Source organism: Amorphotheca resinae (genome assembly GCF_003019875.1).
Source record: "Amorphotheca resinae ATCC 22711 unplaced genomic scaffold M430scaffold_2, whole genome shotgun sequence".
In the NCBI taxonomy this organism is placed as follows: domain Eukaryota; kingdom Fungi; phylum Ascomycota; class Leotiomycetes; order Helotiales; family Amorphothecaceae; genus Amorphotheca; species Amorphotheca resinae.
In genome coordinates, this window is record NW_020194472.1 from 688,222 (window position 1) to 711,709 (window position 23,488).

The 23,488-nt window shown below is 47.7% G+C and overlaps 8 protein-coding genes across 8 annotated transcripts; 6 read left to right on the plus strand and 2 right to left on the minus strand.

The window, feature by feature from the left end:
• Positions 1-157: 157 nt before the first annotated feature.
• M430DRAFT_15920 (hypothetical protein) lies at positions 158-4,400 on the plus strand (the record flags this gene model as incomplete). The annotated part of the gene is made up of 7 exons (XM_024863350.1): positions 158-376; positions 494-691; positions 741-1,056; positions 1,140-1,658; positions 1,735-3,040; positions 3,089-3,561; positions 4,288-4,400. The coding sequence occupies 7 exons, from the start codon at positions 158-160 to the stop codon at positions 4,398-4,400; spliced, it is 3,144 nt and encodes a 1,047-aa protein (XP_024723791.1).
• A 1,917-nt stretch (positions 4,401-6,317) lies between these two features.
• M430DRAFT_25021 (hypothetical protein) lies at positions 6,318-7,928 on the plus strand (the record flags this gene model as incomplete). Its single annotated transcript, XM_024865180.1, has 1 exon — positions 6,318-7,928. The coding sequence occupies one exon, from the start codon at positions 6,318-6,320 to the stop codon at positions 7,926-7,928; it is 1,611 nt and encodes a 536-aa protein (XP_024723792.1).
• A 2,169-nt stretch (positions 7,929-10,097) lies between these two features.
• Positions 10,098-11,457, plus strand: M430DRAFT_32988 (hypothetical protein). The gene has a single exon (XM_024866268.1). It carries the CDS (start codon positions 10,293-10,295, stop codon positions 11,208-11,210), a length of 918 nt encoding a protein of 305 aa, XP_024723793.1. The 5' UTR covers positions 10,098-10,292; the 3' UTR covers positions 11,211-11,457.
• A 520-nt stretch (positions 11,458-11,977) lies between these two features.
• Positions 11,978-14,520, plus strand: M430DRAFT_133421 (hypothetical protein). Its single transcript, XM_024862296.1, has 5 exons — positions 11,978-12,202; positions 12,365-12,554; positions 12,603-13,327; positions 13,380-14,038; positions 14,113-14,520. Exons 1-5 carry the CDS (start codon positions 12,113-12,115, stop codon positions 14,435-14,437), a joined length of 1,989 nt encoding a protein of 662 aa, XP_024723794.1. The 5' UTR covers positions 11,978-12,112; the 3' UTR covers positions 14,438-14,520.
• A 491-nt stretch (positions 14,521-15,011) lies between these two features.
• On the minus strand, positions 15,012-16,283 carry M430DRAFT_95958 (hypothetical protein; the record flags this gene model as incomplete). The annotated part of the gene is made up of 2 exons (XM_024869917.1): positions 15,012-15,753; positions 16,096-16,283. 2 exons carry the CDS (start codon positions 16,281-16,283, stop codon positions 15,012-15,014), a joined length of 930 nt encoding a protein of 309 aa, XP_024723795.1.
• A 442-nt stretch (positions 16,284-16,725) lies between these two features.
• M430DRAFT_39318 (hypothetical protein) lies at positions 16,726-21,202 on the plus strand. Its single transcript, XM_024867307.1, has 7 exons — positions 16,726-16,819; positions 17,108-17,239; positions 17,295-17,390; positions 17,438-17,497; positions 17,542-18,143; positions 18,189-19,790; positions 19,843-21,202. Exons 2-7 carry the CDS (start codon positions 17,158-17,160, stop codon positions 20,824-20,826), a joined length of 3,426 nt encoding a protein of 1,141 aa, XP_024723796.1. The 5' UTR covers positions 16,726-16,819; positions 17,108-17,157; the 3' UTR covers positions 20,827-21,202.
• A 152-nt stretch (positions 21,203-21,354) lies between these two features.
• Positions 21,355-22,248, minus strand: M430DRAFT_39319 (hypothetical protein; the record flags this gene model as incomplete). Its single annotated transcript, XM_024867308.1, has 2 exons — positions 22,135-22,248; positions 21,355-22,037 (listed from the first exon to the last, which is right to left on the minus strand). Exons 1-2 carry the CDS (start codon positions 22,175-22,177, stop codon positions 21,355-21,357), a joined length of 726 nt encoding a protein of 241 aa, XP_024723797.1. The 5' UTR covers positions 22,178-22,248.
• A 135-nt stretch (positions 22,249-22,383) lies between these two features.
• Positions 22,384-23,385, plus strand: M430DRAFT_96393 (hypothetical protein; the record flags this gene model as incomplete). The annotated part of the gene is made up of 5 exons (XM_024869957.1): positions 22,384-22,430; positions 22,485-22,518; positions 22,578-22,938; positions 22,992-23,153; positions 23,204-23,385. 5 exons carry the CDS (start codon positions 22,384-22,386, stop codon positions 23,383-23,385), a joined length of 786 nt encoding a protein of 261 aa, XP_024723798.1.
• Between the last annotated feature and the right edge of the window lie 103 nt (positions 23,386-23,488).

A 23,488-nucleotide genomic window follows, 5' to 3' on the forward strand; every position in this document is an offset into this window, starting at 1 on the left:
ACCTTAGCGGAGGAAGACGCCCTGCTCTCTCGTCAACTTCTCCAGGTACGCTGCCTTTCTCAGATATGAGGCTATCTGTTGGCTATGAAGTGCAGGAGTGCTAATGGATTGAGGATACTAAAGTCTAGATATTCGAGTCCAAGAGGCAGCAACCATCATGGCCTCAGCAAGCTTGGGCGGCTATGGCCAGAGCCAGGCCCAATCTTCTTTATATCGCCATTCCCAACAACCAACAATAAAATCCACTTTAACAGCTATGACTTACATACCCGGCAAAGATAAGCAGTTGACCTTTGCCAGCGAGTGGGTTTTCAAACCCGAGGGTATCAAAGCTGTTAAGATTAGATTTGAGGAGATGATGAAGAAGAATGACTTGGTAGGTTTGCGATGCTTTTTGCTTAATCTCCTGTTTCTACTGAATAACATCGTTTCTTTATTTTTCCTTGCTTCGTTGAAATCAAGACAAACATTACGCTGACTTCATTGATTCCAGTTTGCAAATCACGAATGGGACCGAGAAGAAAATGTCTTCCGTGTTCGATGCCTTGTGGATGACACGCCTAAAGTCTCTTCAATTTTCTATCAGATCCTGTCCGATATTATCCACCAGTCACACGGCGAGGATTATTTGAGCGACGAGGATGACAATAGCGAGGTGATGGTGGAGAATTCAGACGGTGAAGAAGAACCAGTAGGACATACCAAGGAACCCTGCTCCCGGGATGCTAATATTATCATAGTTCACGAGCGATAAGATTGAACGCCTTTCAGTGTGGAAGAAACGAAACAGTGTTGGATCACCGCAACCGGAACTTGACCTAGGTTGCCCCTTCAAGATCAAACACTATGAGGCATTCCTTATTTGGTCATTTCAGGAAATTAATCGTTCTTTGGATAATGTTGTATCCGACGGAACTCTCGAAATTCTTAAGGAATCGACGGGCTGCGACTTTATCAAGAATCTCAACGAACAAAAGATCTATATTGGGCATTCTTCGATGGACAAGTGTCAACTTGCTATCACCAAGCTTGACAATATTAGAAAATACTCAGCAAGTATTACCTAATCCCTCTTTGTACAGACTCTAACTACATATAGGAGCCTAGACAACCCTACATCAACCACATCTTCTATACAGAGGATCTCGAAAACTATCGACTTAGACTGAGCCGTTTCATTGATAGTAGGATGAGATTCATGGAGACCACGCTTTTTACTTCCTCCCAGAAGGCACAGAAAATCGATTATTATCCTCCAGCCAATGCCCTCACAGTTAGATGTGCCGGTTGGGATTGGGTGAAAGGAAGATACGTGCCTTTGAAGGTCAAAATTATTCCTGCAACTCAGTACTCCGATCTGGACTCAGGACGTGAAGAGTTCATCAACTTTATGTATCGTGGAAAAGGAAGTCTTGATGATGATCCAATGAGACACATCCGGAATGCCCATAAACAGCGAAATCGAGGCAGCGAGAGTAACGAGATGGCAGAAGCACAGGCGGCAGCGGTACATATCGAGGAGGCTCAACTGGCCAGAATTGAAGGCTGGGCCCAGCAAATTCCTCCGACGACTTCAAGCAAACCCCTTCGGGATATGGCCGAAGAGCTCGTTAAATCAAGGGCAAAAAATCCTGCAGTCGAAAAAGCCCATGAAATTGGTGAGTAAAGACACTCAACTATCATAAAACATCATCTTGTTCATATCTGGAACCCAAATTTGCTGACCCTAGGCAGGAGCCCAAGACCAAAAGCCATCTTGGGATATCTACGTTCCCTTCCAGTCGAAGAAGACCAAGGAGAATTCCCCTGTTCCTACCGTTGCTGCTTCCAGTGTAGTTTCCACCGTCGCAACGCCAACTATGACTCTCCCGGTTTCTAGACTACAAAGCACGAACGCCGAAGCTGCTATTGCCCCTCACGGACTCATCGGAAAATACCAAGGCTCAGGCTCAAATGCAGCCCAGGAAGGTCAATCCAAGAGCCCCCTCAATTTGCCTCATCATTCCCGTAGCAAACAACAAGACACGAACTCGTACTTTAAAGCTCCTAAGACTGTCTTTGAGTCTGCTCGGCCGTCTTTGCTCGATGCTGTTATGCCTAACTTGGGCTTTCCTAGTCTTCAGCCTTTGAGAACCTCCTCGCAATCATCTTTGACATCAGAACTCCCACTGTCCCCAGCGTCCGGTTCAGGTTCAACAGAGTATCCCAGCTCTATGGCTCGGAGCTCTAGTCGCACCCAATACCCTCAATTAACACATCAATCTAGAGCTGAAATGCTACAGGGAACTTCCGAGCCATCAACCAGAAATTTTCATACGACTATGAATCAAAAGGCGCCAAAGCCGAACCAGAAAGGCCAAAAGATCGGACAATTTGCTGATAGACTTGGACTACCGGCCCTGCCACCTCCTGCAACTCTCCAGTCCCAAGCTTCCAAGCAACCCCCGGTCATTGACCCCATACCAGAATTCCTCGCACAAATAAACGACAGCTTTGAAGAATTGATGAAGGGTGTTCAAGGATTCCCAGGTGAAGTTGTAGTTCACGCCGAATTGGGTCGGATTTTGTTGAGCGGCATTCCTCCTAAGTTTGTCGCATCAGAGGACAATTTGGAAGGCTATTCTCCAAACGATCTGTCGGGCTTATTGCTATCAAACCCCGAGAGAGCAGGAAACCCAAGCACGACATACTTTACGAATGTCCTCACAAGATTACCAGCTGACATCAAATACCTCGCTGATATGAAGAATGATGCCGGTCAACTTATGTGGGAGCAAATTCCTTCAGCTCGATCGGTTATATACGAGATCTCTTGTTATAATAACAAACTTCCCGGTTGGAATCCCTTCACTATCGAGATTGACGAAGCAACCTTTCGTGCGAGAGTTAAGACCAAATATCAGTTTGGCACAATAAACGTACACGGTACTCGAAGACATTGGGATTTTCGTATCGCGGCTTTTGGTTTTGGTGACGACAATATTAATGAACAGCTGTATGGGGAATTTGCCAATGCAATTCAGAGCTCTTTGTACATCCCGTAAGTTTGATTCAATTTCCCCTAAAGCTAGTTGCTAACAGTCCTCAGTCCAAGATTGACCAGACCCGCTCTATACTTTGAGTTGGACAATTCTTTCAATGTGGATTCAAAGCTGGCAGTGGGTAATATACTCGTTCATCATGTTTCAAAATATAGAAGCACGGATCGCGGAGCAACATCGATGTTGAACGTGTCAGAGATTATAGATCTCAACGTTGAATGCACAGATCCCTACCCCGGCGCAAAATTCAAGGTATTCAAAGCCGAAGCACCAAAGAGTCAGAGCGTACCTGGCGATCCCGACGTCTGGTATGAGGCGAGCATCTCCAGCACCAAGGCCGACGAACAATTCAAGCAGAACTCCACCCTGAAGTTAGGAGATGAGGCCGAGTGGACCCCAAAGAGCTTGTCACAGCTCGATGCTGCTCAAGCAATGTGTCTTCCAGCTTGCCAAATGCTGAAGCGGATGGATGGAGTTGGATTCCACAATGATAATGGAATCAAGATTCCTGCCCGTTCTAGTACATCCGAGACGAGCTATAGGACAGGCACAAAGTCATACTACTACTGGTGATACGACAATTCGATATTCGCGAGCTTGAGGAATATTGGAAGCCTGGGCGAAAACTTGAACCTGGCCTGGGTGTGATTGGCTTGTTACCAATCATATCCACATTCGTTATTGACAAAGGAAATGTTGGAGATACCAAAAGCGAGCTTGCTACTGCAAGATTAGAGCCACGCCTCCATCTGGCCATTTCTTCTGATTTCCAGAGGATGATTGTTGGTGTTGGACAACTCCTCTCTTTCTTTTCTTAAATCTGCAAAATTCCTGCGCGTTCTTCAGCAATTGTGGCAGACAAAGATACCCTTTTCTTCTGCCATCATGTTCTACCATGATACGGACAGCTTCTGCTCTTTTTATACTTTCTCTGTGGTTTACGTTTCTGGGAGATGATGGCAGTTTGGTTTTGCAGTTTGATAGATATTGTACTTCAGAGGTTAGTGTAGTATTAATTGTGGATTAATTACTTTCTTTCTTTACTTTGGGGATAAAATCCCACGAGCACATCTGTCTGTCCTTCACGCCTTGAACTGTGATTGTCGTAAGATTACGGAGGTAGTCTGACATAAATGTTCACGTCTCGAAACTTCTGCGCGGAGCTTTTCATTCGGTACGCTGCGCTGTCTCATTCAACTATGCTATCCTTTCTGATCCTTCTTGATGAGCTAAATCCGTCAACTAGGACCCAATCCACCGCCTGATGGCCTCTCCGTTCGCGAGCTCAGTCTACAAGCCATCTTCGACACTATGGCTGCTCCCCAGTCTGGACTTACCTCCCAACTTCCAAATCACTAGTGAATTTGCCTAACAGCATCCTGGCGTCTTGGAAGTTGACTCCTAGGTTCCTAGCCCTACCTGCACCGCCAAGGCGGGGACACGGCGCGTTTCAAACGGGTCCCGAACGCGCCGCGCCTCTTGGAAGCATACGGATGCATGGGCATGATATGAACACCTCTGCATAGCCGGATAGCTATGCCAAACTATATCCAGGAATACGTGGAGGAGGATAGACTTTTGGATGAGGAGAGTTTGGAGAGATGCAGCGTTTCTATTCGGGGTTGAAGAGCTGCAACAAGCCTGTTATCAGTGTTATGTGACTATGTCGCGCCTTGAGGACCTTGAGGCTAGCAGGAAGGGAAAGGCGTGTGAAACATGCTTATGGAGTGTTGTTTGGTTGATTTACGACGGGATGCTTTGCGTCGGGACAATGAGTCGTGAGGCTTTTCCGTCGGTCCCGCCGCAAGCGACGAGCGACGAGCGACCTTCCGACCTTCCGAATAACCTCTCAGCATCTGCGGCTTGCCGAACTAGCCGAACCAGAAGTATAAGATTACGGGAGCAAGAAGTTAGAATAACGTCGTATCGACATCCTTGTCCTTCCTTGCCCTGCCTTGCCGAGGACATGCGGCCAGAGCCGCGGCTATGGTCTCCTGTGTCGCTCATGCTCTTCTTCGGGCTTCCGCAATCGTCAACGCCTCTCCAGAGCGTCGTCGTCGCATAACGAATCCCAGAGTCCAGTATCCATGAGAGTGGAACGTCTTCCTACAGGCCAAAGCCTACCGGGGTGAATGCACATCAGGGGCTTATGGGAAGGGCAGCAGGTTGCTAGCAAAAGACATGAACAGGCAATAATGCGCTCAATGCTCCTCAACCTTTGCAGATACGCCTCGCTGGTATCTTGCGAGAGTCCGAGAGCCCGTGTCGGCATCGGGTGAAGAACAAGAACAAGACCAGCGTCCAACTGTTGGATATGCACTGTGCCTCACTTGATAAGGCATTCTCCTAAAGTACGGATCGGATCAAGTGATCCCGCATCAGCCTTGAAGGACAGAAGAAATCCTGTAAGCGTAGGTCACTTTCTGGGTGGGGTCTTGTCAATGAACAGACATACATTATTATCTAATGATGTATAGTCTAAAAGAAGCCTGCCAGAGCAACAACTCGACTAAGTCCAGCATTATTAGTCGCGGAGTAGGTCTTCCCTTCCTACTTCTTTGAATATCAGCTCGAATTGTTAGTCTCCGGCGGGGTGTTTGACCACCTTCTGCATTGAACGATCCCAGATCACACTGGGGTTGGCCTTCACACAATCTTCCTATGTATGTATATTAGGGGGTTGGAATGCAGCTATGATCGATTTATCCTTGCTGAAGATGCAGGTACCCCTGCACGTGGGAACAGGTACCATATTGACTTCCCTTCAACCACTGGAGAACTACCCAGTAATGTAGGAAGTATGCGAACTGTACCAAGAATAGCGAGGCTGAGAGCTCAAGCCCTGAGGGCGGATGAACTTCACAAACAAGGGATTGCATCCAGACTCAAACTTCGAATGCTACTTTCTGTATTCTTCCTTGCGACCAACATCGCGGGGGATATTCATTTCATGATTGGGCACAGCCTGGCGAAATCGAGCCACGTACGGGCCGCGCTTGCCGCCATTCAAGTATGCCGTACGTCGGCATAGTATGAAGTTACTTGGGGCAGGTGAAGGACGGCAAAGATAAGTCAATCAGCCTGAAAACATATGGATTATAAGATACAAGGCTTTACTCCTTTCATAGAGTGAGAGAGCATCTTTTGACACACCCACCGGCAAGCGTAACGTCAAGTCCTGATTCCTGATTCCTGTGTATAAACCAACTGCAAAGTCTCCAAAAGCTCCAACTTGCCCACGGCCGTGCATCTGGAAAACAACTATCAAATGCTACAATGTCCGAGCCCATAGCTTCTTCATCGTCTATGCCAGCAGCAACGAGGACTCCGGTCCGTTCAACTTCAAGTTCATTGCCAACGTATTCTTCTCCTACTATAGATCCCCCAAGCTCGATAGACGATAGTCTCTCTGATGTGGAAAGCTCGACACCAATACACAATGATTCCTCTACGACTTCACTGGAAGAGGAACCCTCGGATCTTCCAAAAAGCCCACGGCTTACGCCCAAACTTGATAATTCCAAGTCGTCTCAGAAGACTGTCGCTCCCGTTTTGAAGAATTCCCAGACAAGGAAGACAACACCAAAGAGAAAGGCAACACCAAAGGATAAAGGAGTTGTTTCTTCACTCAAAAAGGAAATACACAGCGAGGAGAAACGGCCCCTTGAAAGAACCCGTCGCTCTGAGAGGATCCGAGCTCGTAGTGTGGGTCTAGACAGCCCTACCTTCAATCGTTCGTTATTTGTCCCAAGAGGTAATCCGTCACCATTGCTGGCCCTGCGGCAGCCACTGGGGAAGGAGGAGGCAGGGCAGGATATAGGCCACCTACACGGGCTATCAGGACAATATGAGTCTCAGAATTCTACGTCAGATACCGAGATTGGAGTGGAAGCTCAAGCTGCTGAACAGGACCTCTCTGCAATCGCCCCTGAACAAGATGGTGCTCAGTTAGAGATTCCTTCGCGCCCGGGTACTCCAAGTGATCATGAGCAAGGAGAAGCGGAAAGTAAATCAGAAGCAGAAGCACAAGAAGACGACGACGAGGAGGACGAGGAGGACGAGGAGGAAGGAGAACAAACCAAAGCAGGAAATATATCAACTCCGAGCAACAAATCTGGGCGACCCCGATTTCGCCCTTACTCGGCACGGAAAGACGACCCCTCGAAGATTGAACTCAAGCCAAAGCTCGATATCAACAGCCTTATATACAACTTTATTATAAAGGACCATACAGTCCCTGAAGAAGCTGGTTGGGTCTATATTCTCCAAGGGCCGGAATATACTGCCGGGCACGTCAAGATCGGCATGACCAAAACCACCCCCAATACTCGAGCAGCAAAGTGGAGGAAGGATTGTGGGGACCCTCTTTTGCAATTAGTTGCAGACGACTATGAGGATGCTTTTGATTACTATCCCCTTGTTGAAAAACTTGTTGGTTACGAGCTTTCCAACGAAAGGAGGAAACTCTATTGCGAACCTTGCAACAAGGTTCATCAAGAATGGTTTGAAGTCGACGTTGATATAGCTCATCAGAAACGACGGACATGGCGAAACTGGATACTTCATCATAAACCATTTGAAGCAGGAAAGTTATCGCCGTATTGGCATTGGAGGGCCGCAAAGCTCAAGACTTCTCTTTACGTAGTTGATTGGGAGGAATGGACTCAACCCCATGACTCCGACTACTGGCGATATTGGAGGCATGAATTGGCTGTCGCTGTGCGATATTGCAGGCATGAATTGGCTGTCGCTGTGCAGGCCCAGTTCAGTACAAAGCGGAAAGATCGCCAATTCTGGAGAAATGGGGCTGACGTGCTAGTTATTTTGTATTGTAACTTTGGTGAGGTTGGCGTATTTTGGGGATGTCTGATGTTGTTGATTCTATGAAGATTGGGATCATTATCATGTCTGATTGATGTCTCTAGTTGAATAAAAACAGTACCGAGACAGGATGCACCTTTGACGATTTCAAAGAGATTATAACCCCTTGGGAATAACGTACCTCAAAGAACGGTGTTTGAAATAAATATAGTTACTCTCCTTACCCCGCATCAGTAGCAATACCCGGTGTCTGGCAAAGAAACCCAAACCCCGTTTCAGCAGCTGGTTAGCCGTCTCAGCATGAGATCGATATCTGCTCTTCTTGACCCATTTCCCCATGCCAAGAGATTATAATCGAGCAGCTGGCGGGAGTTTATTAGGTAGCAGGGCCACTTCCTCGGTGCGGGGTTTGCCACTCGATGTTTGTTATCAGACGCTTTGCCGTCATTGTTAATTGTATACACCAGCCACACGTACCGCGCTACTAGACCCTGAATCTGATTGCATCACAACATTCTGTATCTCGATAAGGGGAATGCTGCCCCTTTTTTTCTGTTTGCATTCGTGAGTTGAGATACTATGTTTGTGTAGGGGATTTAGAAAAAGCTTAAACGGGTCTAGACGTATTTGAAGTTGGCTGTTGAAGACTTGATATCCAGAAGCTCTAGCTTCAAGAAAATCAAAATATGCAAAAGCGCTGATTTTTGGGGGAGGGGAGAAGAAAATCACTTCTATGAAAGTCTTGAATATATGCATAGATCAATTGTTGCGATTTATTTACTCTTGCATTCTACTTGTCATCCTTGAAAGATAACTTTGCATGGGCTTTCATGATAATGAAGTATTTCCTCTCTTCATTAACATAGGATTGATCTGCCAATAGAATTGATATACCAACTTAATAGATGCAAAGAAGACAAATATCTAAGAAGTAGTTGGCAGGAGAACCTTAAGTCTTATTCTACGGTTTTCTACCCCAGTTTGGAAGCAAAAGGGGGTCGTCAAAGTTCTTAGAAACATAGTCCACAGCGTCCTTCTTGATAGTGCCCTTAGCCAGGTGGATGATGTTCTTGACTCGACTTCGATTTCGACGATCTGCTTGCAATCGACGGTTGGTATAGCAACGTATCTTGTTTAGTTCTACGAACAAGGCTCCAGTTAAGAATAGACTCCTTGACCGGGTCCCGGCACGCCTTACTGTATATGGACCATGGAACCTGGGACTATTGTGGGGGTCCAGATCGTGTCTTTGAGCGGCACCGTTCGAGAAGAAGGAAGGACACTGTCGAAACCCTACTGGTGGAGCAAGGCCCAGCGGCAGCGTTACCGCATTGGACATAGGATATCTCAGATTCAAGACGCCAATTTAGAAGATGGTTAGATCGCCAGCTAGGTGGAGGACCCAGAACGTTGCAAGCCGAGGTCCAACAGGTCTGATCTCGAGCTGGATAATAGAGTTCTGCGTAGCTAGGGGCGCGTGTCTCGTTTTGCGAGATTTACAGATCGATTCAGCAGGGGCTCCGTACATCGGAAGCCCAGCCAACCCATAATAATGTCAAAGTCCCGAGGTATTTGATGTCGCTGTCGTTCCCTCTTGGACCTGACTAGGAACGACGGTCCACTTCCCTCGCTCCTACAGACACGAATGTTATGGCTATTCACCCACCCGCTCCACTCCCTTAGCCACCCGTACAAAATTTTTCAAGTTACTATCGAATTCTACAGTGAGCCATATTTATAATACAAAAAGGGAAGAAAGGGGAAGCGACAAAGCCATGATGCGGCCTGTTCACAGTGTTCTTCTCATTGTGTAGAAGACAGCTTCACACTTGGAAGAAAAGGAGTTCGGTCGCGACTCGCTTAGCTCGCCGCATCTGGGTAAGAGGATGTACAGACGTACCTTATACAGTAAGGTAGCAAGGTATGTCAGTAAGGCAAGACATCTCACCTAACCTAGGGTCCCTCAGGTAAGTCAAGGGAGTTGGCATAGGAGGAAGATACGGTGCAGAGGTAAGGGCCATATGGGTCCTCCACTCCGGACGTGAGTAAGCTGGTCACGTGTGCGGCCCGTGATTCCCGAAACGGCCTTTCGGCGGGAGGGATCAATGGTGCCTAGGTAGAACGAACATAGGGATGCTCGGGTAGGGTGTGTTTATTCAATGCTACGTAGCGTATATTGAAGATTTCGATGTACGTCAGCTACAACTGCGCTACACTCTGGTCGAGTGGGGAGCAAGCTTCTCCTTTTGCAGGGAATGACGTGACCTAAAGTTAGGTACGGGCCTCGATTGTAGGTACCTTATATACCTATATATACGTATCATACATATCGACTTGAGCCCCAGTCCCTTACCACGCCGGGTCGTATGGCTCAGCTCTTTCGACATCTATGATCTGTTGTCCCAGATAGCCTGCATCATCATCTGAGCAATGGATTCCCTACAAGGCCGTACCCCCTTGGAAATCGGCCGCCTGATCACCAAGTCAACTATCGTCAAGGCCAAGCTTAGCTGGGCCGACCTGGTCCTCAAGTCCTTCCTCGGCGGCATATTCATTTCCATGGGCGCTCTCTTCGACCTCTCGATCCTCGGTGGTATGCCGGGTCTCCGCGCCTCGAACCCCATGCTCGCAACCTTTATTGCAGGCTTCACCTTCCCCACGGGTTTCTTCCTCATCATCTACACTAATTCCGAGCTGGTCACCTCCAACATGTTCACCATGATGTACTCAGCCCTCCAGCGCCGTATCACCCCTTATGACGTCGCCCGCAGCTGGATCGTCAGTTACGTCTTCAACTTCGCCGGTGCTCTCTTCTTCGCCGGCTTCTTGACTTGGTGGACCGATACCCTCTCCCTCGACGTGCAGAAAGCGTATGCCGTTACCCAGGCCGAGACCCGCGTTCTGGTCCCCTCATACTGGTCGGTGAACTTCCTGCGCGGCGTCGGCTGCAACTGGATCGTTGGGCTTGCGTTCTGGTGCTCCACCGCCGCGACGAACGAACACGTCGCCAAGATTTACGCCATCTGGATTCCGATCTGGGCCTTCGTCGGGTATGGCTACCAGCATTGCGTTGCGAATTATTTCCTCATCCCGATCGGAATGTTCTATGGGACGAGCTTCGGGGTTGGCGAGTTCATCTACAAGAGTTGCATACCGGTGACGTTGGGGAACATCTTTGGTGGCGCTGGGCTGGCCGCCTTCGCCTTCTGGTTCTTGTATGGCCGCGAGGAGGACCCTAACAACGGGATGATTGCAGTCAACAAGTTCGATGGGAATCAGGATGCTGCGCAGGCTCCGAACGGGATGGGGCAAGGACATCAGTCGTATGTCAGGGAGAATCTGGTGTGAAAGGAGAATCTGGTGTGAGCACAAGAAGATGTTATAAAAAAAATCCTCGTATCAAAATTTGCTGGACCTCGAGAGTGGATATCCATTAGACGCAGTGGGCAGCGGTGTTATGGTGTCACATGTATGCCCTTGGTTAGACTTTTCTTTTTACTTTACTTACTTCCCTACTGTACCTGTATTCATAGCCATATCGATACCTCAGAGAGCCTTTTTTCCTTCTTGGACGACAATAGAACACATGGTTATAAACCTAAAGTCAGCTGAGATGAGGGTTGTGAAGGGAGCCCAGAAAAGCCCCTAGATAAGGTAGCACCATTCATCCTCAGAGTTATAAATTATCCCGTGGGACGAATCCTATCTTGGAGGCTTGAACAAAGCAGTTGGTACCTTGCTTTAGCTGAGTCGGCAACGCTCGAGTTTGGGATAAGTTGATAAATATGCAATGCTCATTCAAAGGCGATAAGTCCTGTCAACACGATAAGTCATGTTCCATCTTCAAGTCACAAGGCTAATGACTGACCGATTATCTTTTCTAAAGACGAGGATGCGAAAGTGCCAAGTGAGAACTGGTACCAGATCCTCACAGGGATCGCAAGGGAGGTAAGATTAGGGTCGGTGGCTGAGATTTAGTCGTGGTGCTTAACCGGCGTGGCGCATTACTCGCAACGTGACGGAAACCATGGGGAAATTATTTCTCCGGATTATTCTTAATTATAGTAGGTACCTTACCTACCTACCATCCTAGGTAAGGTACGGTAGCTAGGCAACAGCGATGCACTCAACGACCTCAATTCTTCAACGATTTAATATCTTGTATTTCCTTTGTTATGTATTTGTTTAGACAAAGTCGATAGAGGTTCAGACTCCAGGTAACAACACGATTTCTACTGGCCTGGATCGGGATGAAGCTCGCCATCTTAAGCGCCTTATTGGCGGCCGGAAGTGGGAGTCTCGGGGCCATTGAGACTGCGAAAGGGTTTGAATGGAACGATGTAAGGACAGTAAATTTCCTCAATTCTGTGTTGGAATAACATAGGGACTTGTTTGGGAGAATTTCCTTGTTTGAAGCTTTCATCTGGGGCAAGGCTCTTTTGTGCGTAATGCCAAAAGTTATGCCAATTTCCAATGAAGACCAAGGCTGATCCAACCCCTAGATCACGCCTACAGAAAGCCTAGTCTTTCATGACTGCTTCGGGGGATTTCAGTGCGCGCGGCTCGATGTCCCAATGAACTGGAATCGTACAGATGGGAAGGGAAGCCGGGTTGCCGTCGCCATTATAAAGATCCCCGCAAAAGTCCCTGTTACCGACGAGCGATATGGAGGAGCCATCCTCTCGAACCCTGGTAATATTCCATCTCCCTGAATAGTTACACTCAGTTGACCATAGTTAGGTGGTCCTGGTAACTCTGGCATAACATCCATTCTGGAAGATGGGAAGAGGGTCCAAGCTATAGTCGACGCCACGGTCGACCCTCCTTCTGCCTCATCGTTCAAGTCGGGAGATAAGTACTTCGATATTATTTCATTTGATCCTAGGGGCATGAATAATACTACTCCTCAAGTCACATGCTTTCCCGACTTAGTAGCACGTCAAGCATGGGATCGAGCCATGGCTTCCGAGGGTCACATGACAAGCTCCGACGTTGCGTATGCGACGAAGTATGCTAGATTCATGGCCCTCGGAAGCAGCTGTACAGCAAGAATGAAGATCCATGGCGAGGAGGAAGACAATCTCCTTGACCATATGAATACGCCCCATGTGGTGGCGGATATGGTTGCGATTATCGAAGCCCTTGGAGAATGGAGAGAGAAGGAAGCTATGAGATTGCTCGATTCTCCTACATACCGAGAGTATACGATCAGTTCGGGACATCAGAAACTGTTGGAGGACCCAAGGGAGAGCGGGAATGATAGGGCTGCCATCATCAAGAGGACGAGCTGGAGGAAAGGTGAAGAAAAATTACAATATTGGGGTTTCTCTTATGGAACTGTCCTTGGAGCTACTTTTGCAGCTTTGCAACCACATCGTGTTTCTCGTCTCATCCTAGATGCCGTGGTGGATAGTGAGGACTACTACAGCCTGGAAATGAAACACAACATCAACGACGCTGAAGCCGTAAGTCCTGCCCCCTCCACCATCCTATCATAATCTGATCACACGACCATAGGTATGGCAGCGGTTCTTTTACTTCTGTGCCCTCGCTGGGCCTAAGGGCTGCCCCTTCTCTTCTTCACCGTCCGATACAGAAGCATCGCTACGACAAAAGTTCGACTCTCTCCTCTCTGATTTAGAGAGACAACCAATTGCCGTCCTTCCATCCGACAATTTCGAAACCTATATACCTGATATTGTTACGGTATCCCATCTCCTCGAGTATATCCTGAAAAGTTTGAACGAGCCTGCTATATATTGGCCAATTGTTGCTACCGTTCTTCATGACCTTTATAACGGAAATGGCACGTCTCTTGCAATTGTAAAGGAAAAAGAATTCGTACAAACACCACCTTGCACAAAATGTGAGGATCCGTACAGCCCTTCATGCCAACAACCGAGGTTGGGAGAAGATCCGATGAGGAGCGGTTCTATATGGTGTTCTGACGCTCGAGAATACCATACCACACCACAAGATTTCAAGGATACAACGCTAAGAATGATGGAGGAGCAGAGCCCTCTATTTGGAAGGTATTGGGCTCTAAGGAAGATGCAGTGTGTAGCATGGGATGTGAAACCAAAATGGAAATATTCCGGTATCTTCAGAGATATTGATACTGCACATCCAATCCTATGGATTGGGACTTCGGGTGATCCTCTCTGTCCGCTCGCAAAGTAGGTCCTATCTTCTTCCTTCTAATCGCTAATATCTCGTGTTGATATAATGGCTGATATCTGTAAATTGGCAGCGCGCACAAAATGTCTGCCGCTTTTCCCGGCTCCAGGGTGCTGGAACAAGCCAGCCAGGGACATTGTAGCCCCTCCGCCCCTTCTGTCTGCACTGCACGGCATATAAGAGCGTATTTCCAGACAGGGGTTTTACCAGAGGATGGAACGGTGTGCGAGGTTGGGTACGAGCCGTTTCAAGAGCTGAAAAGTGCCCAAAAGCTGGGGTACAGTGGGGAAGACAAAAAGATTTGGGATGCATTGAAGGAACGTTTTGATGGAGGTTATCGTTTAGCTGGGGTTATTGGAGCTTCGGAGTCCAGTGCCGCTTTGAATGCCAAAGAATGAGGGAAAGCTGTCAAATGGGCTCTTGGATTTGGGAAGTCGTTATCAAGCACACATATAGTAGAGTCTTGATTAGCTTTCCCACTTTCCCGCTTCAATTCCGAAGGCTTAGTAGAATATCTGTTCCCATAGCAATATTTGAGGTCATCTAGGGTGAGTGATCTGCCGATCTCGAAATTGGATAACTCAGCACCATGAATGTGATCAGGTGGATAATCTATAATGTTTCCCAAATCATCAAATCAAGGAGTCTCTGCTGGCACTAGTAGAGCATGCGGCAATGAACAACTTCATGATTCTGTATGTGCATGCTCCCTTCTATAATACCCAAGCTTTTTACGCAAACGCCCAGAGCCGTTCGGACAGACAAACCCCACTTGAGGAAGCAAACATGTGGTACACGCGGGACAATGAGTTATCATGCTGGTTTGACACATTGGCTTTAGCTTCTAAGTAGATGGGGAATTTGATCATACCTGTTTCAGCCATCTTTTCCTCCTTGGCTACCACATTATTAGACAAACGCTAAGTAGAATTACAATCAGTTCTTGAATCTTCATCTCGATCTCATGATGTGTCAAGCACTTACCAATAGATTCCTCAGCAACACAGCAATAGTGACCTTGCCAATCGCTGGGACATAGATGCTTGCCTTCTCCTTAACCGCCGCATTATCGAAGTTCTTGTCACTTGAGAAATTGATGCAGACCGCTCCATCTCGAACCAGCTCAACTGGAACCTTGAATTGGTCGCCTGGGACCCCACTGATGACGACGTCACTTATTGGGAGACACTCTTTCAAACCCCAGCCTTCTTGCTTGTGCACTTGGTGACGAGGTGCCTTGATCCCTTGGCCTCGGGTGAAAAGATCCACGCCATCCAAATCGACGGAATAGACTTTCGCGCCATCGTTGGCGAGGAGAGCAGCAAGTGGTCGGCCGACAACTTCAGAGCGGTTGATAACGGTGACTGTCTTGCCGAACAGTCGGTTACCATAGGGAAGGATTGAGTTGTAGATTTGGAGGTATTCAAGGACCTTGATTACGGCGAGGGGTGTGCAGGGAAGGATGGACTTCTGGGTATTTTGCTCGTCCAGGAAACGGATGTTTTGATACATGTTAAAGAGGTACTTGTGACACAGACCTTCAACATCCTTCTCGGCAGCGACGAGGTTCTGAATATAGCGGTCTTGACCCGAGGTTCGAGGGAAGATGGGATAGTAAACGATGATGCCGTGAACGGTCTTATCGGCGTTGGCTTCAATGATTGCTTGTTCGATCTTGTCCTTTTCAACAACTCGGAGGTCGAACTCAAAGCCGCTAGGAAGTCGTTAGCCTCCGGATTTTGTGGTATCATTGATATGATAACGAAGGAGGATAGTCACGTGCGATTGGGTATATCCCGGACCTCGATCGTTGCCTAGCAACAAGATCTTAAGTACTCGACCAATCGAGTTTCCAGTGACTCTGAATTGTAGGAGGAGGCTTTTGCAGTATTCAAGAGAGTGTTTGATCTCAGCGTAAAGGGCGTACTTTAGACTGCTCTATTCAAACGGGAAGGGCGCAGTTTGTGAACTAAAGACAATGAGACGTAAAGTTCACTCGAACCTTTTCAATGCCACAAAAACTCAAGAGAAAAGATGAACAAAGGTAGTCACTTACTTCTCTCTGCACGTCTTCGCACAGTAATCGGCATAAACCTGAGCAGCTGGGTCCCCATTTGCTAAGAACCCCACCAACTTGGGCTTGATATTGAGTTTAGAAAGACCTTCAGTGACCTCTGCCAACAATCCTTTTGCAACTGTAGCAGCAAGCACGACCTTGCAGGTCGCTGGAGTCGCGGAAGCCATTGTCTTCAGACTTCAGGTAGCCAAAGAGCTTTGCAGGGGCGGTAGGAATATCGTATGCTGTGGAAGTGCGATGTCGCGACGCCTAAACCTGGAGGTTGAAAATTATTTTTCTTATCGCCCGATAAGGCGAGGGGTTTTCTAGTGGGGTATTCTCCGGCCTTTTAAGGTTACTCGCTACAGATTCAGGACTCCGCGATTCCGCAACGGGATAACCAGAGGCTCCTCAGGGCACAGCTTCTGAGTTTCTGGCAAGACAGGGCAAAGGAAGACAAGAGAAGATATAACACTTTCCCAACTCTTGACTCTGTATCTTTCTTCTTCACAGACGCACTCCAACTAACAGGTCCCTGCAGATCTTCTCTGGTGGCGCGGTTGCCCGAAGTTAAGCCGACACCGCCTTGGGATTTCGGCAGAATTTCTTGATTAGCGCAGCTTGATTGAACTTCAACTGGTACCGGATTGTACTTGATTAGATCTTCTGCAATCAACAGTAACATTATCGTCGCGACAGTGGTGCTCTCAACCACTTGGAGATAGTAAGTAATGCCCATCTCCCCGCCTCTCCTACTCTCGGGGAGTGGCACAACCGCAAGGATCCCCAGTCGCTGTGGCCTACCCCACCCCTCAAGCTCCATTCTCGCTGTAGTCTTCAGACTCCTCTCATGGTAGAGATGCGCGTCACCTCCCAATGGATCCAGTGGAGTTTTCATTCTGACCTCCATTATTATTGCCCTGCATTTATGCAGAAATATCCTGCTTTGCTGCAGTTCTCCCGGAATCCCTCTCGAGACCCATCCAATCGCTAACTAATTTGATATTCTTAGGAACTCCCCACGCGTCTACGCACGAAGACCAATGACCATACGTCGTGAAGATGGAGGACAAGAACATTGCCGACTGGATGAACACCTCAGACCCCAGCCAACAGAAGGCTATTGTGGATGATATTGCCGGCAGTATGCATGGCCCTTTCGATTCTGAAGTAGACCTTGTTTAACTGACTTTTTCAAGGACTCGATCTTGCAGCATTAAAGATTTCTCAAGTATTTCTTGGTCTGCAGCCTTATCTGACCAATGAAGATCAACCACTCCCCCAGATAGCTCAAGGTATGCCGTCCCTAACATTTGAAATCCATGATACTTACTATGCATAGCCTTGCGTCTTCTCGCAGACGTTCTAAACCAGCTCCAAGCACCACTTGATAGAATCGATAGTAAGAAATACCTATACCTTTCAAGTTCCTACTGACAATACTAGTACATCAACTTACTACGTACTTCTGCCAACGTCTCGTCAATGAAGACCGACTCGGAAGCTTTCGTGCAGGGATCAAGGAGTGCGCTGAGATATTATCAGCTTTGGCGAAGATGAAACCAAAATTCCCTTCTACTGATGCAAGACTTATCGCTCAGGCAATATTCTCGTTCAACATAGAAAGAAACTTAAGAGATCAGAAGGCCGCCACACGTCGAACCCTCTTGGAGCTCCTTGATACCCTGATACAATTATACAAGCCCAGTCTCATTATTAATGGAAGTTCGAAAGCATTTGTTGAAGGTGTGGTTTTAATGGGGGAGTTTGAAAAGGATCCCACATGCCTGGGTATTCTGTTACCCATGTATGAAAAGTTGAGCAAAGAGTGGGAGCTCAGTGAAGACGCCCTACTTCTCATCTGGGATTCATTCGTCCGCTATTACCCAATCACCATCAGTGGTCAAAATGCTTCAGTACCGACCCCGGATGATCTAAGACGATTCCTGTTAAATTGCTTCATTTCAAACGACACCTACGCAAAGAATGCTTTCCCACGACTCATCGAGCTGCTTGACACTAGTCAAGATCTATCCGCAAATGTCAAGGTAAGAATCTTACGTTTGCAGTATTACATTTACTCACATAAATAGAATGAGGTTTTCCGTACAATGGAAACCTGCATCACGAGTTATTCCCTCCCAGCAGTCCTCGAATGGGCTCCAAAAGTTTGGGATTCTGTGAAATTCGAGGTATGGAATGGGGAAAACGATGAGTTCATCCGCGGTGCCCTCAATGTCATCCATGGAATAACAAGAGCTCTAAGCAGTCAAGCCGACTGGAACGACACTGAAAATCCATCTGTCAAGATCGTTCTTTCAATATTGAATGAATGCAAAGAGCGTCTAATCGATTCTAGACAAAGACACGTAGTTGAAACTGGGAAAATACTGTATGCGGTTGCTACAGCATCCCCGTATGGCTTTTCTTGGGCCACTAGAATGCTCCTTCCGTCCATGTTCACTCACTGGCAGGGCTTAGTGTCAAAATCTGACAAGACTGCTATTCTGGGCATTTTTAACCGCATCTTGGAGGCACGCTTACTTGTCGAACAAGAACTGGAGGCCAAATTGAGGGACGAAGCCTCTTCCCAAGCTACGCCGAGAGGTGATGGCCTTTCACCACCAACCCGGGCCGACTACTTGAGTCAAAGCAAGGACCGGCTTGCCTCTACGCTCAATGAAACTCGACGAAATCTTGTCGATGACATATATTTCAGTGCTATGACTGAAAAGATCTCTGATTCGCCGGATGGCACGCAATTCCGAGTAACTACCATTCAAGGTCTCGTGTTCTTGATGAGCATTCAAGACCTTCTCTCGGATTTCGAGAAAGGTGCCATCATTGAATCCCTTAATGAGATCCTTTTACAACCGAATCAAATCGACAGTCTGAGCGAAGCAGCAGCGTCGGCTCTCCAAAAGATTTCCACGGGCGATCCCGTAAAGTTTCAACAAATTACTCTAGTAAACTTTATGAGCAAGCTTCCGAAAAGTATATCTGCAGATAAGCGTCAAAGAAAATCGGAATTGGACAGTGTCATCGACCTCTTGGATTCTTTAACAAAGATCGCATGCACAGCAACTTGCAATGCAGAAACCGGTCAGTCAGCAACAGAAACAGATCCGAAACATTATGTCTTTGATGTCTACCAAAAAGCCTTGTTATCAAAGCTGTTCGATATCATCAAGCAAGATGGCCAACTTCCATACGCAAATGTTATCTTGGGAGCCATCTACCGAGGTCTTGTGTCATTTGATGGTGTGCTCGATAAAGAACTAAAGTCAACTCATTCGGCGAAACCTTTTGTTTCATCGCTTCACCCATACGCTTGGATTCCATTAACATTGCTCCAACAGTTTGTTAAGATCAAGCATGGCCCGACCAACTCTGAAACCCCATATGTGGGACTTGATTTGCCACTGGATAAAGATGAAGTTGTCGACAGATTTGTTAGTTTGCTGGGCGATATCATCACTTTGGCGCTCCGCTCTAACCAGACAACCGCCGAAAATAACTTCCTGAACAGTCGCGATGTACAAAGTCCAAATGTCTCCAGTCAAATCTGGTCCCTATTTGTTGAGAATGCCCCTGAAAATCTTAATAGCACTCAACAGGACTTAATATATGGGCCTGGTGACAAATGCTTGGCCAGTGCGCTCTCGATGTCTTTGGTAGCTGGAGTTCGTCGTGAGGTAAGTCTTCGTTATCAGCAACCGCAGCAGGCTCTTTGCTAATATCTTAAAGGATAAATCCAGGCTTAAAATAGACGTTGGCAACGCGGCCCTGGCGATGATCAAGAATGCTACCAGCACCCAAAATGAGTGTTCTTTGTATGCTCGTGTCTCGATGCTGTACTTCCTCCAGCTACTTGTCAACAAGTTCGGTGCTGCTGAGGAGAAAATTGGAGGTCGTAGCCTTGTTGAGATCATGGTGGACCTGATCCACAGCTGTAACTCGAATCCCAACGAGCTTGAAGTAGAGCGTTACTACCAAACCCTCTCCTACTTCACGGCTGCAGCCCTCGCTTGTCGTGATAAGTCTGACCAGACATTGATCAGTCTTATGGTTCAGGGAATCAAGGATCCGAAAGCTGGGCGAAAGGTGGCAAGAAGCTTCCGTATCCTTCTGGGTCCGTCAAAAGTCATGTGCAAGGAGAACTTCTGTCTCCTGCGTCCAATTCGACAAGGACGCCTTTTCCAATTTGCAGTCGAGGAATTTATTAAGCTCTGGCGTGCTTATTCATTTGAACTACAAGGAGATCCAAACGCTAAGGATATCAAGACCAATTGCTTGATTGCTCTCACTGGCTGCCTTGCGTACATGGACACCAAGGTTTATCTCAGTCACGTCAATGAAGTCTTTCCGCTTATCCTCGAAGGCACGAATGTGCAGAATGATGACTTCACTAAGTTGGCTTGCATAACCATCATTCGCACTCTTGTCCCGGTCTGTCCCGGTGTCATTGAATCTCATCTTGACTCAGTGATCAACCGTATGACAGATCGCACACACAACACATACTACTCTCCATCAGATGCAAACGTCGCTAGCCGTGCAGCCGCTCTTGAAGTTCTGGCTTTGCTTCCTAGACATATCGACAAGGTAGCTATGCTAAAGCGGAAGAACAAGGTTATAAGTGAGCTGGATACTGCGTTGGCTGATGTTTCGATGGAGGTCCGTACACAGGCTCAAAAGTGCAAGATGTGGTATTTCAACCTCGTTGAATAGGCCACCTTTGCCAAATGAGATTATGGATTTGATTTCTTCGGGTGTTATCAGGCATTCAATGACTGCTCGAGGTACGCATAGCGTGGGCGTTTTACCATTGTTGTCAGATCGACTACACGAAATGGCGTTACGAGTAGATAGGCAGGCATATGGAGGCATGAAGACCACATGATATCTGAACAATAAATTACAGTTGCATGAATGAACCCTTTCTGTTTTATCTCAGACCCGATCAAGTGAAGAAGTACTAGTGATGGTAACTCGCACACATGGTGTAGTAATTGCTTGCGGCAATCATCCTCTGGGATTAGATAGTGATCTTTCTCTCAAGATAATATCTCTGCAAAACGGCCAGGTCATGTCACAGAATGCCGTTCCTGAATTCATCGAATGATTCATCTGATTTTGACTTCCTCCTAAAACGCCGCCATTGTGAACCATCCTTCCATGTGGACTTCCTCAACAAATGCTCAATCCATCAGAGCATGTAGCTCTATTTCCCCGCCACTCTCTTAGGTAGAACCCAATTTATGCTTTCTTGGCCCGCCTCTTCCCTCCCTTCCCCGGAGTCGCAGAGCTCGCCGCATCAGCCTCGACCTTTGAATCCACAACAGTCGCACCAGAACTCTCTGCCAAAAGACTGTTCCACTTTTCTTCCATCGACTTCGTATCATCGGCCTTCGCCCCAGCGCCCATCTTCTTCTCGTCAACCACCCTCTTGGGGTCCGCCGCCCCGATCACCCCCACATTACTCGCAAGCATCTGCTGGAATGGGATCGTGACAAAATGCCCTTCCTTATCAAACCATTCTCTAAAGGGCCTCGCGATCCTGATCTCCCTGCTCTTGCCACCTGCCCCTTTCTCCTGTACCGTAATGGTGAGGTGGTAAATTGGCACGTGTTTCTTCGTGCTGCTCTGGATCGAAATCTTATCTCCTGCTTCGTTGGTCCCAACATATATGGTATTCTTCTCGACGCCCCATATCCAGAAGGTGAGTAGGCCGTTGATGCATGTGTAGAGGGCGACGGCGGCTGCGGTATAGTATTTCGTGGCTTCAAAGCCGAGCTTGTAGTCCCAGTAGAAGGTCGCAGCGCAAATGCCGAAGGCTAGGTAGCTGAGGAAGAGACGGACATCGGTGAGGGTGTGCGATTGCTTGAAGGAGAGACTATTGAGGTAGATAGGGATTGCGTCGTCGGTTGTGTTTTTGAGGTCTGTTAAGGGCGTCAGTCAGTGTGCTCTTTCAGCTGATGCTGTGGTTCAGACAAAAGAGGAATCAAACGGAGAAAAGAAGTGAGAAGGCAATCATACCAGGTAATGAATAGACCGCAACTTTCTCCTGAGAAGCGGCCATATTTGCAATCCAATCGTATATGCGCGGATATGCGCAGAATGGGAATGCTGGTTTGAACCAGTCGCGTATGCGTAAGGGAACGTGTCTTGATTTGAAGTTCTCGGCACGAACCGAGTTTAGCACCGAGCCTCACCTAACGTCGAGCAAGCTTCAGACGACTCTCGTACCAACGGCATCGAGGTCGCAGTGGAAGTAGCACAGCAATCATGGCGCAAGTTCCGGTTCAAACGATCCATCGGGATCCTCAGCTATTGTGAGCACTGCAAGAGTAAATCGATAGGGTCTGTCAATGCTGATATGAATGTAGCTATTGGATCCTGATCCCCATCACGGTGGTCATGGTAAGCTGCCTACCAAACCGCGTGTACCACGCACAGGAATTCGATTGACACTCTCCCAGATTCTAACAGGTGTCCTGCGCCACTATGCCACCGTTTTGATGGCCTCCACGCCCAAGAAACAAGAGCTGCCAGCCATTCGCGAACAACGCTCCCTTCTCCGCGGCATCAACCTGCGCGTGAACGCGCACAATCTTTCTCCTTCTTCCTTTGAAACTCGCAAAGCTTACCTGGTAAATGCCTACGAAAACGGGGCGTTTTTGAAAGAGCCAGAGAAGAAGGGTCAAGCGGCACCGAATCCGATGACGGACCCTGCGGCTATGGAGGGAATGATGGGCATGATGAAGGGGAATATGGCGATGATCGTTCCCCAAACGCTGATCATGGGGTGGATTAATGCCTTCTTCTCGGGATTTGTCATCAGTAAGCTGTCCTCTGAAGCTAAATGGGAATGAGTGCTGATATAGGCCGTCCAGTTAAGTTGCCCTTCCCGTTAACGATCAAGTTCAAGAGCATGTTGCAGGCAGGCGTGGCTACTAGAGATATGGACCCGCAGTGGATGTCCTCTATCTCCTGGTATGTGCTTTGCATATTTGGATTGCAGTCTGTTTTCAACTATCTCCTTGGGAGTGATAATGGTAAGATCCTTTCAACTCCTGTTCACTGGAATATCGCTGATTTTAGACAGCCGCCAGTCAAATGCAACAACAGATGGGACAAATGGCACCTGGAGCCGGAGCGCAGATGTTCGGGCCTGGCGTGGACCCGGACAAGCAATTCCGCGGCGAAGCAGAAAATCTAGCGGTCTTGGCCCACCAGTATACATTGGAGGGAGTTGAGGAGAGGCTCTTGCAAAGCGTGAAGGTTTAGTCTAGGGGTATAGATTGGATGTACACGGATGCTTGGATAGCCCTAATAGAACTAGCGGATTGTTGCCAACCCAAAGCTGCATGTGCACCTGCGTCATTTTCCT

What these genes read in the sequence shown, in the direction of transcription:
- M430DRAFT_32988 (XM_024866268.1), top strand. Translation starts at nt 10,293, where the DNA reads ATGGATTCCCTACAAGGCCGTACCCCCTTGGAAATCGGCCGCCTGATC.
- M430DRAFT_133421 (XM_024862296.1), top strand. Translation starts at nt 12,113, where the DNA reads ATGAAGCTCGCCATCTTAAGCGCCTTATTGGCGGCCGGAAGTGGGAGT. An exon ending in AGCCATCCTCTCGAACCCTG is followed by an intron (nt 12,555 to 12,602) that starts GTAATATTCCAT and finishes GACCATAGTTAG; the next exon opens with GTGGTCCTGGTAACTCTGGC. An exon ending in CCTCTCTGTCCGCTCGCAAA is followed by an intron (nt 14,039 to 14,112) that starts GTAGGTCCTATC and finishes GTAAATTGGCAG; the next exon opens with CGCGCACAAAATGTCTGCCG.
- M430DRAFT_39318 (XM_024867307.1), top strand. Translation starts at nt 17,158, where the DNA reads ATGGAGGACAAGAACATTGCCGACTGGATGAACACCTCAGACCCCAGC. An exon ending in TGTGGATGATATTGCCGGCA is followed by an intron (nt 17,240 to 17,294) that starts GTATGCATGGCC and finishes GACTTTTTCAAG; the next exon opens with GACTCGATCTTGCAGCATTA. An exon ending in ACTCCCCCAGATAGCTCAAG is followed by an intron (nt 17,391 to 17,437) that starts GTATGCCGTCCC and finishes TACTATGCATAG; the next exon opens with CCTTGCGTCTTCTCGCAGAC.